Source organism: Vespa crabro, chromosome 3 (assembly GCF_910589235.1).
Source record: "Vespa crabro chromosome 3, iyVesCrab1.2, whole genome shotgun sequence".
Classification (NCBI taxonomy): domain Eukaryota; kingdom Metazoa; phylum Arthropoda; class Insecta; order Hymenoptera; family Vespidae; genus Vespa; species Vespa crabro.
Genome location: NC_060957.1, coordinates 5,402,376 through 5,416,014, shown reverse-complemented (window position 1 = coordinate 5,416,014; position 13,639 = coordinate 5,402,376). Strand labels below are relative to the sequence as shown.

The 13,639-nt window shown below is 31.8% G+C and overlaps 1 protein-coding gene across 6 annotated transcripts; it reads right to left on the bottom strand.

Moving 5' to 3' along the window:
- Window positions 1-538: 538 nt before the first annotated feature.
- LOC124422458 (homeobox protein PKNOX2-like) lies at window positions 539-13,160 on the bottom strand. 6 transcript variants are annotated; one of them, XM_046958913.1, is made up of 7 exons: window positions 12,548-13,160; window positions 5,698-6,101; window positions 5,359-5,559; window positions 4,745-5,036; window positions 4,407-4,538; window positions 4,005-4,201; window positions 539-3,919 (listed from the first exon to the last, which is right to left on the bottom strand). In XM_046958913.1, the coding sequence occupies exons 2-7, from the start codon at window positions 6,004-6,006 to the stop codon at window positions 3,599-3,601; spliced, it is 1,452 nt and encodes a 483-aa protein (XP_046814869.1). In that variant the 5' UTR covers window positions 6,007-6,101; window positions 12,548-13,160; the 3' UTR covers window positions 539-3,598. The 6 variants fall into 6 exon arrangements, with proteins under 6 accessions (XP_046814869.1, XP_046814868.1, XP_046814864.1 ...); XM_046958912.1 differs by lacking the exon at window positions 4,407-4,538 and having other exon boundaries at window positions 4,005-4,186; window positions 12,548-13,136; XM_046958908.1 differs by lacking the exon at window positions 4,407-4,538 and having other exon boundaries at window positions 12,548-13,133.
- Between the last annotated feature and the right edge of the window lie 479 nt (window positions 13,161-13,639).

The following is a 13,639-nucleotide window of genomic DNA, read 5'->3' as shown; positions in this document are numbered from 1 at the left end:
TTTTTCTTTATGGATTAACTCCAGCCAAATAAAGATAACTGGGTGTTCTATCAATGACAATTATTCCTTAAAATTTACAAACAAAATTTTTTTCTTTTATAAAATTTTAATAAAAGATACAATTGTAGTAACATGCTAAAGAACTTGCTTTTTTTTAAGTGAATACATTCACCAATTCAAAGTAAAATAACAAATTAATATAATCTCATAATTCAAAGCAACAAAAAGAGTAACAAAATTTCTTTAACATTAACAAATAAAAATGATATTAAAAACCACAACTAAACTTCATATTCATTTCAAAATAAAGAACGTTTCAGATTACAATGTGTTTCTGGTCCATTCCTATCTTACTTAATGTAATTCACACGTAGGACTCGCACATTACATGATAATCAACGTGCAGAGACGTGATGAGGCCTACTTGTTCAGTTCATATGCACATGTAGAAATTTTCTTTTCTACGCACATGTATATCGAGGACGAATTATTTAGATATAATAAAAACATGCCAAGTGCATACAAAATTACTTTATTCATGTGCATATGGACTATTTTTAGTTTTTTTTTGTTTTTTTTTTGTTTTTTTTTTGTTTTTTTTCCATTTAACGCGCACGTTTACGACACACGTTCAACCTCCTCAAAATCATTAAGTTTTTCCCACTTGTTTTTTATAAGTATTTCATAGCTTTTAGTATACAAGTATGAAGTAGGAGGCTGGGCACCGCCCACCGAGTTATCACAGTCGTCTGGTGCCGCAGCACATACGTATACGTGGTTCAGCCTTATAACCTACCTCTTAATCTAACATTATCTGAATTCTAATCATTTAAAAACAGTATAGTTCCGTACCAGGTAGTTTATGTTACATATTAAAGCAATGATTCTCTTAGTCTCTCATGCTGCCAGGAGCATGTATTATTGCTGTCATTTAGAAACAGCGGCCTAACTAGGTAGCATTTGTGCCCTTAAAAATTTGCAAAGAATTTTGATGAAGCTACAAGGGAACAGATGTTTTGAAAATTTAAGCATACATCATTTATCAAATAGTACATGTATTTCTAGTTAAACCACCGTTCATTCATTCATACACCACCTTTACAAATTTCCATTTTTGTAATTATATTATATTAATTTCTTTTACTACCACACATATGGAGCTATACTGTCAGCTGTCTTCAACTGATAATAGCGTTTTACTGAACTTTAATTGTACAATAATGTCAGCACATCTGTTTTTGCATATCTCAGTTTATAATAATACATTGGACAAAATTTTCAATTGAAGTTAGTCAAAATCTTACATTTAATCTCTTCAAATACACGTTTGTAAATACACTGAAGGATAATTTATAAATTACTAATGGAAGCACTCTGTAAATCTACTATGTACATTAAAGCATAAGGAAGTACTCAAGACTTTAGGTTTATGTAACTTTACTGTGTACAAGTGATAGTTCAATATTATTGTTTTGAGAACTTTGTTTTCTTCTTAGACTCAAACTGACTAGTGTGATTATATGTAAGCTGTGAGATACCTGTGCAAACTTATAAAAGAAGAAACTGAAATATGTACTATACATTGAACTATTCAAATATGATAATCCTAAACAAAAATTCTAAATTTCATTGTAATATCCTTTTTACGAGAGAATTTCATTGTGTTACATATGTCTGCTGGTTTTCTTTCATTTTTATTATTTCTTTTTTTCTTTTTCTTTCTTTCTTTTTTTTTTAAATTATCCAGGAAGAAAATGTATCTGTAAATGTACAAAGTGATGGACGGAACATCAGAAGAGATTACATGGAATAAGTATAATGTTTCTTATACATTATGAAAGAAACACCTTTAAAATTTGTAACAAAAATTATTTTAAATATTTCTAATCGACGCAACTCAGTCTGATAGGAATTCTATTGTTTTTATTTTTTTCCACATAGAATATTTAACTAAATTTCCAACACTCTGTATCCAGTAAATATAAATACTTGTTGTAAAACGTAATGATCATGTGTAGACAGCAAAAGTACAAATACTTATATTCTATAAATGGCATGTGGGTGTCGTCGTTCGCTAGACTTTGTCAATTTAAAAGGAAAGTTCCATTTTTCTTTTAGATAGTAATAATTTTTCTTCAGTTTTGTATCTTAGTAACAGTTTCATATTCATATGTACAGTAATACCGTCTTATAAATTACGGTACTTGCACAGAGACGACACTTAGAGTTTAAAAATATAATCATCATATATTTAAAGTATTATTATATTATCATCGTGTTACTAATAGTTGTATTATTATTAGTATTATTACTATCGTCATCATTTTCGTTATTGTTATTATAATTATTATTGTTAACTTGGAGGGACAGCACTTTGCTATGTCACGACACTGCAGAGCTGAATAAAGATTGTGGAAGTTACCACGCTCCTTGATGGCACAGAAAACAATGATTATAAATCTACAGTTATATATATATATATGTATATATATAAAACTTTTATTAATTATATCTGCACAAGTGAAACAATTGAGTCTGCGGCAAATACAAGACTAGTGGATGTCGTATACAGAAAGAAATTCAACATTTAATTTAATCAATTCGACTGTTTAGTTAAATTTACTAGCTTTCTTTACAAAGCTAAGTCATATTAAAATACAGGTGAAAGAAATTAAATATTGGTTACTCTTTCAGACACTGTCCTTCTTTTATTATTTTCTCATTATCACATGTAGATTAGAAAAACATGATAAAATTTAAGTTATTGTAACTTTACAAAGAATATACCTTTTTAGAAAGCAATTTCTTTTGTATAAAAATATAAAAACGCTAGTATATTATGGCATGTTTCGCATCTCCGAAGATATTCTTAGTGAAATTAGATGATCGTAATTGAAATTACAGTAAATAACAAAATTATATGATATATACAGATTTTAATATCATTATTATATGTAGCATTTCTATTGTCTGCATTTCTCTTTTTGGTGTAAATTAAACAGTGCAGATACTTTCAAATAACATTTTTATTGGTAGTAGACTAAAGAAAGTTTTCATGATAAATTGTAAAAAAATATTGAACTGTGGAAGTACTAATTATATTTTCTGCAGATACGATAGTGTCATAACTCGAACGACTCTAGTAATAAACATCGGTAATCCATAAAAGTGCTAAGAATAATTTAATTCTTATTACTAATTTACCAAACTGAAGATATATCATCGGTAAATAAATTTTATATCTTTTTTCGTAAACGCAATCGTATCTCTAATTAAGTTACATATCGAAGACCTTGATTTCTTTCCAGTACTTAGGGAACATAGATTTTCGTATTTCTTTTTGAAATATTATCTTTTGGGTAATGAGTGGAGATTAATTAGAGACGAGAATTTTGTTTTAATATAAAGGAAGCCAGACCAGAAACATCGCTAGATAAGAGAGCGTGATAACCTCTACTCATGTACCCTTGGTTGCCGCGAGAATGATTACGTATTTAACAGTTAAAGCGAAATCTATCCTCGAATACCTTAATACTGTAATAAGCAACTGGATTTGAAGGTACCTTAAAGAGGTTGACGTTTCAGTGATCGACAGAGGTCAGTGAAGATCATCTTCATCGCTATCGTTACCGTCTTTTGATCTATCGGCACCTCCTTCACCATCGCTAGAACCCGAATCACTTCCCGATTCTTCGGATTGCCAGCCAGCTTGTTGCTGTTGAATTTGTTGTTGCTGAACCGCATGCTTGGACACCTTATGACGTTTTCCTACACGAGATACCGCTTCTGCACCAGCACCATCGAGCATAGGTTGTAAGATTCGTCTGCGCGCATTTATAAACCAGTTATTAACTTGAAGCAATGTTAGATTTGTCTGACTCGCGATTTGTCGCTTCTCATCTTCCGTAGGGTAAGGATGCTGCAAGAAAAGTTTGTTGTTATAATATTTTCTTACCGTTATCGTATCATTGCTATATTAAATAATTATAAAACTATTAACTTACAACTATATGTGCAAAGAGCCATGTTCGCATGATACTAGTCGCTTGTTTAGGTAGAACACCACGCTTCTGTCTGCCCTTTTTAACATTTCCATGATTACTACCGTGAATACTACCATGATTTGAGGTAACAGTACCAGTGCCACATTCTTCTTCATCTTCGCTTGGAGCTGGAGAAGGGGATCCTGCAACAGTAATATCTAAAAACGATTGATTGTTGCGACATATAGAAAATGAATTAAGGATCTTATAATAATAAATATATTAACAATATTGTGCCCAATTTTTATTTGATATCTGTTATCAGTATGAAAAAATCCTTCATATTTAATTGGAAGGTATTAACTTATTAGAATCTTTAACAACCGAGTATTAAAAAACTCAAAATATGTAATAATGTCTAACCAAAATACTTTTCATCATTAGCATCTCCAACATCCACATATTCGGTTTCCCGTTCTTGTAATGCTAGAAGACCCCAGTATCCAACTTCTTCTAAATATATTCTGTCAGCAGTATTTACATAGTCGATATCATCTATAAACGTGAATTTATAACTTGTTTTTCTCAACAATTTAGGACTTCTTTGGAAACTAACTATTACATATTATGATCCTTAATACATAAACTATAAATAAAAACCTCAATAAATAATTTAATCTGGGCGAAAGTCATAAAGATGAAATACAATTTTATTTATTCGTGATATATTAGAAAACATAAAAATGAATTCCTTCACTAACCTTGACCAAGATACATATCATTAACAGGAGTGCAAGGATGAGCGCCAATCTGAGAAAGTGGTGTACTTCCATGTACTGTAGAGGGTGATACTGGTTCATCATGATCCTGGCTGTTAGATCTGACAGAACATTGATTGGTAGACGTAGATCGAACCGAGGAAGGTCTATCGTTTCCAACATCCTCTTGTACGGCCACTTGATTTGCACCAACGTTTTCCAATAGCAGATCCCCTCTGCTTACTCTGAATCCGTTAGTTCCCGACTCAACATCATTGCCTGTAGATGACAGCACCTGGCAAATATATGTCGCAACTAGCCGTCAGAGAGCAGGGCGGGGTTCTATTATATTTTAAGGAATGTACGAGTATTATTTAATATTTAATGCTAAATAATACGTAGAATATACGTATTTAGATAGAAACTAGTTTTTACATGAATTATAAATTTTATTTTCTTTTTTTCAATTAATAAATTGTATTATTGTAAAATTATTTCTTTAAATCTACGAGAAGTAGAACATACTTTATTAATACTCGTACACCCCTGATTGTAAGGATATCTACTAAGGTAAGGGAACAGGCCAGGGTGCCCTGAGCATAGTGAAAACATCTAACCTGCAATGGACTGCTGCCATTGCTGCCACTGGACGGACCCATGTCGTGTCCATGGTGACTGTAGTCGCTGCGTAACAAATTTTCGCTCTGCATTTTGCCTTTCAGGCACGTTATGTATCTGTTGCAGAAGTCTTTGCACAACTCCTGTACCTTTTCTAATTCCAGGAGATGAATCCGCAGCACTTGTATCGCCTTGATCATCTACAATCGCGTATATATGAAAACAAAAGAAATTCGTTAATCAGTCGCTCTTTTATTTCAATAGCGAATATATCGAGATATGTAAAAGTCGTTAAATGTCTTTTGTTATTTTTGTTTCTTTTTTCCTTTTAAACTTACCAAACCATCAATTTCTGGGTCATTGATTAGGAAAGGTTTTCGATCTCTTTCTTGATGTTGAACAAAAGCTTGTATGTCCATGTTGAAACTCTCGGACGTCGAGTTGTCCGAACTCTGAGTCGCTTGTTCGCATCTTTCAAAAAGTAACGCGAGAAGTGGGAATAGGGGATGCTTATATACAGCCCTCTTGTCTGCTTCAAATTGGGCCTGATCCTGATGAGTCGTATAATCGGCAACCCCACTCGCAGGGTCCTGATCATAACCAGGAGTCACCATCGCTAGCGCCACGGCGGTGCTACCCTCTTGCATTCTATCATTCCTTCCTAATACTCTCCATCCTTGTTTTGATCCACTCAAATATAATTTGTAGCGAGTTTATTTCGTGTCAGAAACAATTTCACATGCTAGGAAAGAAAAAAAAATATTTAATAATATATAAATCATTGTTTTTCCTTTACAATAATATAAATTAAATAATATATATATATATTATATAATAATATATATATATATAATATATATATATGTATATATATATATATTATATAATAATATATATATATATATAATATATATATATGTATATATATATATATATATATATATTGGGTTGGCAACTAAGTGATTGCGGATTTTGTTGTTTCCTTCTTATGTAAAGTCCGGCAATCACTTAGTTGCCAATCCAATATATATATATACATATATATATATAAAAAATAATTATTATTTTATTTAACGAAAAATAATAATGTTACTGTAATAAATATTATGTTAAGAAAATATGAGAAAATATATCAATAAGATAGAATATTCATGTTGTATGTATTAAACTTCTTAATACACATTTAATCAGTCTAAGTAAGGGGAGAAAGGAAAATTGAAGGAGGATCGTTAATTTGAGTGCGACATGAACTCGCACGATCCTTCGTGCAAAAGTAGAAGAAGCGGCTGGTGGTAGAAAAGGTGGTTGGAGGTGAAGAAGGTAGGTGGAGAAGAAGTGGTAGAATAGTAGATAGAAAGACAAGTGTACGTGTATGTGCGTGAGAAAGAGAGAAAGAAAGAGAACGAGAACGAGAGGGAGAGAGAGAGAGAGGTCGTCGTGGTACGAAGAACCGAACGATGCGGCACTGCATTTAAATGTCATCATTAGACGGCTTCAGCACCATCAGTACCACTGCCACCAACACCCAGGGCTCCGAAGGCTTTCATTCCGAACGTCCCTTTTGAATTTTCCTGAAATTCCCTCAACCCCATTGTAGACAACGTTTCGGCATGAATAAATAAAGTACTGCGGCATCGATAACGCTGGACCTCTAAAGGCAAGAGCCAAAAAGACGCTCACAAAAATATCTCAATCCTTTCAACTTTGCAGATTGGATATTGGAATTCTGATTGAGTTAAAATATCCTTTTGAACGAACGATGCTCTTCTTTTTTTCAATTTATTATCTGTTATTTATAAATATTGCACATATTTTAATATTTATTAAAATATTTATTAAATATTATTATATTACAATATATATATATATATATATATATATATATATATATATATATATATATATATATATATATATATATATATATATATTATCGTATCATTATGTCATAATTTATATAATGTATAATCTGCGTTTTGTATATTTTGTAACGCTTTTATCATCATTAAATAATTCGTTATCAAGTAACGAAAGTTCAAGGAAATCCGTTAAACATTATCGTATCGTTAATGAATTCTTTATGATTTCGATTGAAAGAAAGAAAAAGATATAGGAGGGAGGAATTGACATCGTCTTCGCGAAAATGCTATTTTTAAGTTCTTTGCACGTGATATGAAGAAGAAAGAGGTGGAGGAGAAGGGGAGCAGCTACCGAAGTGCCAATCTAATTTGCTTAGCGTGGGAACTTTCATTTACATTTCAAAGAGCATACCAGTCGTAGGACAATTAAAAAACAATTTTGTGAGATACTAAAAAATAAGAGAAAAAGGATGAGAAAAGAAAAATGAAAAAAAAATGAAAAAAAAAAAAAAAAAAAGAAGAGGAAGAACAGAAGAAAAAGATGTGAGATGTAGCGTAGTGTCGTCAAAAAAAAAGAGAGAAAAAGAAAATGAAAAGAAAAGATTCGCATCTGTGATTGGGAATAGGAGAAGGGACACGCGGTGGTGAGGTGTCGAAAGCGCAGGATAGAAGGAGGACGGGGGACGCGCCATTACTTGCAAGTGGCGCTTCTTTCTTCCCCCTACCCCCGCCCCTTTCCTATAACTCTCATGAGACCACACGATTCTTTCCGTTAAAGCACCAATATTTATCGTCCCCGCTGTCGCCACGCTGTGGTTTTCATTTAAAAATATTATCGCTGACGGTGAAAACGTAAGGGCACGGATTGTTTCCACGTGACTTTTATGAAATTTATATTGTCCGCCATTTTCTATCCTCTCTCTCTCTCTCTCTCTCTCTCTCTCTCTCTCTCTCTCTCTCTCTCTCTCTCTGTGTGTGTATCTATCTTTTCTCTTTTGTCATCCTTCGAAATGCAGTAAACCATTTCTTTCTTTCCGTTTTTCTTTTTTTTTCTTTTTCCTTAACAGATGATAACAGTCAAATTTCCCTTATTTCTTCTTTTAAAACCGTTGCATTATATTGCAATTCGAATTTTTCAAATGCGTCCGAGGTATTTTAATGCAACTGTTATGCACAACTAAGAAACAAGACTAAACCTCACGGTATCCTGTGTTGTTTTAACAAGCGGACAAAAAAAAAAGGAAACGAAAAAAAAAATGACAAGAAAGAAGTATTTTTTATCGACATTTGGTACATCAAAACGTTTTTTACTTTCGTATTATTTCTTCTATTAATTTTCAAACACTACATTTAATTTTACTTTCGATGAAGAATAAATATTACAAATAAATGCAGATAGTGATTTATAAATAGAAATCATTTTATAAAATATCAGCTTTACTTTTTGACTGGAAAAAAAAAAAAAAAAAAAAAAAAAAAGATACTGGTAGTCACACAAGTGGTTCGCCAGACCGCTTGGCGTCCTCTTTTTCTTATTTTGTCACGTTTCTCTCGAGTAAGTACACATTCGTAGACGTTTAAATAAAACGAAACAAACAAAGTTTTGGATAATGTCAATTTGTACGCTTTAATGTTTTATTCGTTTTATTTATACAAATAAAATAACAAAAATCATTTGAATAAGAAATAAATAAAAAGTTATTATATAATAAAATTCTATTGGAAATTATTATTATCATAATATTTACGATAATCAAAAATACACGAGATTAACCACTTTAATCACGTAAGAAAATGTAATGTGGATTATAACCTCTTTTATCCACGTTTAAATCCTCTTGATTTAAGATTATGATTTCACTTTAATATTAATCATGCTCCTTCATGATCAGAAATTTTTTGATCTTTGATGGTGCTTTATTTGTTTTCTTTTCTTTCTTTTCAATGCGAACAGAGAACAAAAAAAGAAGCGCGAAATTCAAAAACGGCCAAGACAAAATGAACAACACGAACATCTACATCCTGCATTATGGCGCGTAAAGTTTACCATTTTGATTATCTACACTAACTTACTAGAAATCAGAACGAATGGTTCTCTTTTTCTTTTTTATATATATTATACATTCACTTATTTGCACGTAAATCAAAATATTTCAAGTCAGATCAGAAGAGAAGAACTTCTTACTACTTTTCGCTTTCCCTTCCACTCTACTTCACGTGCACCGTAGCAAGCGAAACAGATGGATGACGTTTTAGTCAAGGACGACGTTGTGAAATCTTAATGAATTAATTATAAAATAACTTGAATAAATTAACTTTTCATCAAAATATATACATATATAAATATAATAATATAAACTTTTTGTAATAATACCATATGTATATATATCATTAACATTTAATACCTATTATATACGTTGAAAAAATAGATGATGTTAATATCACCTATGATTTCAATACAACATAAAAATAAGGATAGAAATAAAATAGTTAAAAAAAAAAAAAAAATACAAAAAAATACAAAAAAATAAAAGAATAATAAAAATAAGATAAAGAAAAATGAATGCAAAGTGTCAACAAAATGGCTGTTAATGTCCATTAAATACTACTGTAAAATACGAATTAATTTATCTTTATACACATCGATGAAAATGCTTTTAAGCGAACACGTGCTTTCAATGTACCCCAAACTCTTCTCCCTGTTCTTTCTTCGTTTTTTTTTTGAACGCACGATATCTGACTGACTATATTGCCAACGGAAACGCAATGCGGGAAAAACACAAACGTTGCGGCGCGTTTCACCAACTGGTTGTTTACTATCGTTTATATACTATACACAATACACATATACACACACAAAGAGACGCACGAGAGTAAATGTTATAACACGCCCCACGTTCGACTAACGAGCACTACCTATCTCTCTCTTTCACCCTTATGTTTTACCTAACACCCCTTCCCCTTCACCCTTTGATCCCCACTCTTCCATGACATACGACGCGCGACGACGTCTGTCAGTCCGCGTATTTTCGATAAATAGCTAGTTCAAAGCATGAAAGATTCACCATGAAATTTATTACTTTTTTTCACTAATCCACAATCTCTCGTCGCTGATCATTTTCTTTTTCCTTTCTTTTCATTCTTTATTTTTTCATTTGTCTTCTGTATAAGAGAATGATAATTTTTATGAAAAAAGAGGGCGTAACAAAAACTATGGGGGCTATCGCTACGCTGCTGCCGCCACTGTCTGCGAATGACCAGGACCGTATAAGCTAGAGAACCGATCGGGTCCGAAAAAAAACAAACAAAAAGAAAACAATAATCTTCGACATCGACGAATCGATCTTCGTTGTTATCGATTAACGATTGTTAACATTGATTCAATCGATTTAATAAATTCGTTGAATTAATTGTTTCATATTTAAAATAAACTCCTATTTGATCGATTATTTGGGGATTTTTTCTGTTAGAAATTATATCGACTTGTTATTAAATAAAATAGTTAAATATAATTTAATTTCAGTTATGAACACATTATTGACGATATATAAAAAGTAGATATAAACAAATACCCGCACGAACGCACACGACACACGCACACATACACACACACCTATTAATGGATTATTCATATAATTATACATATATATTAATAGACTATTAATACAATTATATATATTAATGGAGTATTAATATAATTATTTCGAATTGGGATAATTCATTTTCTATTTTCTATCTCTTTCTTCTTTCGAAGTTTATGGCGTTCCTTTCGCCACGAAGAGATAGATAATCACAACAACGGTTCATTACACTGATTGTCTGCACAATACCGCTCGTCACGATACGAGCTCACTATGTGCGCATGTTATCATCGATATTAACGCCCGTCTCTTAATATCTCGTTATATATGTATATATGTATATATATATATATATATATATATATATATATATATATATACACGCATATCCATATATATAATGTACGTGCAAACATAATATATGAATGCACGATTTAAACCATTCGGTCTCATCAAAATGTAGCAATTAATATAGACGTAATCGAAGATATTTCGCAATATAAAATATACGTATTTTAAATTGTTCGCATTGTATCACACATGACACGAATGTTCCATACTTTGATATCTGATCTTTTATAAATCGGTCGAGTTATATATATGTATGTCGAGAGAGAGACAGAGGAGAGGGAGGGGAGAGAGAGAGAGAGAGAGAGAGAGAGAGAGAGAGAGAGAGAGAGAGAGAGAGAGAGTATCGACAGAATAAATAATTCAATAAATATTATTAATATCGTACGAAAAAACATATTGATTAATTGGAATATATTTTCAAATATTTTTCTCTCTTTTTTCTTCTTTTTTTATTTTTCAACAATATTACATATTTATTTTTCTTCATATTCGTCATTATATTTTTAAAAATTATTGATTTTAGAAAAAAAACGAATCGGCTATGTAGTTAATGCAATATATACATATATGCACGTTATTAGGTAATAAATGGTTTGTTTATATATATATATTATATATATATATATATATATATATATATATATATATATATATATATGTATATATATATTTAATGAACTTCTTTCTAAAGGTTGACGTAACTTAGGAAAGATAGGAAAGCAACAAAATTAAAGAATGCGTGCGTGTATGTAATGAAGAAACGATTAGTCTGACTCAGCTGCGTCACATTCCTCTCCTGATATCGAAAACCGCGTGGCGGTGTTAATTATTCCCACATAGAATACAATCATATTAAACAATTTTTTTTTCTTCGATTGATTAATAATAAACGAAATGATAAAGAAATAAAAAATATTTTGATTATCAAATTATCATCATACTGAAATGTGATGAGGGTAAATGCGATGATATCGATCGCATCAATCCGCGGATTCTGTCAAGCGGAGGCCACTATGACTCCGAGAAATGGGCGTTCACTTGCCACGGCAATGCGCACACAAAAATGAGTCTCTCGATGTGTGTTAAACCGCGCGCGTGCTGCAGCACCAGGGAAGAGAAATAAAGCGAACCTAACCTCTAAAGGCGCGCACTAACGAGCGCCCGTGACGAAGAAGTAAATGCCTCGAAGTTAATAGTCAACGAAAATCGTTTCAGAAAAATTACCAGTAATTTTATGATACATTACTTACGTTAGTTTTTTTTTCACGTAAACGAATCCATCGAGATTCACGTTAATTTAGCATTCTTCGTCTCGTTCACTCTATATTTTTCGGACAAATTCTCTTTCTCTCTGTCTCTCTTCTTTTTTTCTTTCTTTCTTTCCCTATCTTGCTTACCGTGATCACAGGCTCCCAAAGCTGGTTCTTTGGACAGGTCACGCTGCACTTTCCGTTTTATCCTCTTCTTCCTCTCCGTCTATCTCACTCTTCGTGTTCGTAACTCTGTTACTGAATCTTCCTTTCTCTCTCTCTCTCTCTCTCTTTCTATGTTTATTTTTCCTTCAAAAATGTACTCGCCGATTCGATTCCATAAGTTTTTTCGACGAACGACCACTTTTTTCTCTTTTTTCTCCCTCCCTATCTCTATCTTTCTTACTTTGATTTTTGTTCCTCTTTTATATATATATATATATATATATATATATATATATATATATAATATATATATATGTGTGTGTGTATATATATGTATATATTTTTTCTTTTCTTCCTATCTTTTTTCTGTCCACGTGTTAAAACGGCGACACAGTAGCGTTCAGATTCGATACTACACCGGCTCAAAGATCTACTCTCGTGACGATACGAGCGCGGTCTGTTTACCAGCGTTCACCTCGATGATAAATTAAAGTAATCGGACATTTTTCAACGCGACCGTCGTGCACCCCACCGTTCTACTCCACCATGTCTCTCGGCTTTTGTGACGTCATCGATTCAATACTTTTCGCAAAGGTCCCTCGCAAGAGGAGCGCGCATAATACATGCGAACTCCGTCCGGTGGCGCCACGAATGATAAGTTCTAACCAGACTCGACCGAGCATGCAACGAATGCCGCCAAATACGAACAACTTTCATTGCCGTTCTTTTAAGATAGATTTTCTTTGTTTTTTTTTCTTTGATTACTTCTTATTGCATATTATATTATATTATATTATATTATATTATATTATATTATCCTTTATTCCTATATCATTTATTCTTAAATCATAGAAAAATGATAAAATATTGTGGAAATAATTATTGAAAGGTATACTACGATAAATAAATGTTCTTTGAATTTAATAAGATATCAATATCGTTCGTTATTGCTTTATAGGGCTTTGTTATCTGTCGTATAATATAATACAATGGTCAAGTTATACGTATAGTTATATTTCAACTTTATTATCAACATCTTAAATTACGTATTCCTTTTAAGATAATTTCAATTAA

Coding starts and splice junctions, on each gene's coding strand:
- LOC124422458 (XM_046958913.1), bottom strand. CDS start 6,006: ATGCAAGAGGGTAGCACCGCCGTGGCGCTAGCGATGGTGACTCCTGGT. Junction 5,560..5,697: donor ACCCAGAAATTGATGGTTTG/GTAAGTTTAAAA, acceptor ACGCGATTGTAG/ATGATCAAGGCGATACAAGT. Junction 4,539..4,744: donor TGATATGTATCTTGGTCAAG/GTTAGTGAAGGA, acceptor TCACGTTTATAG/ATGATATCGACTATGTAAAT.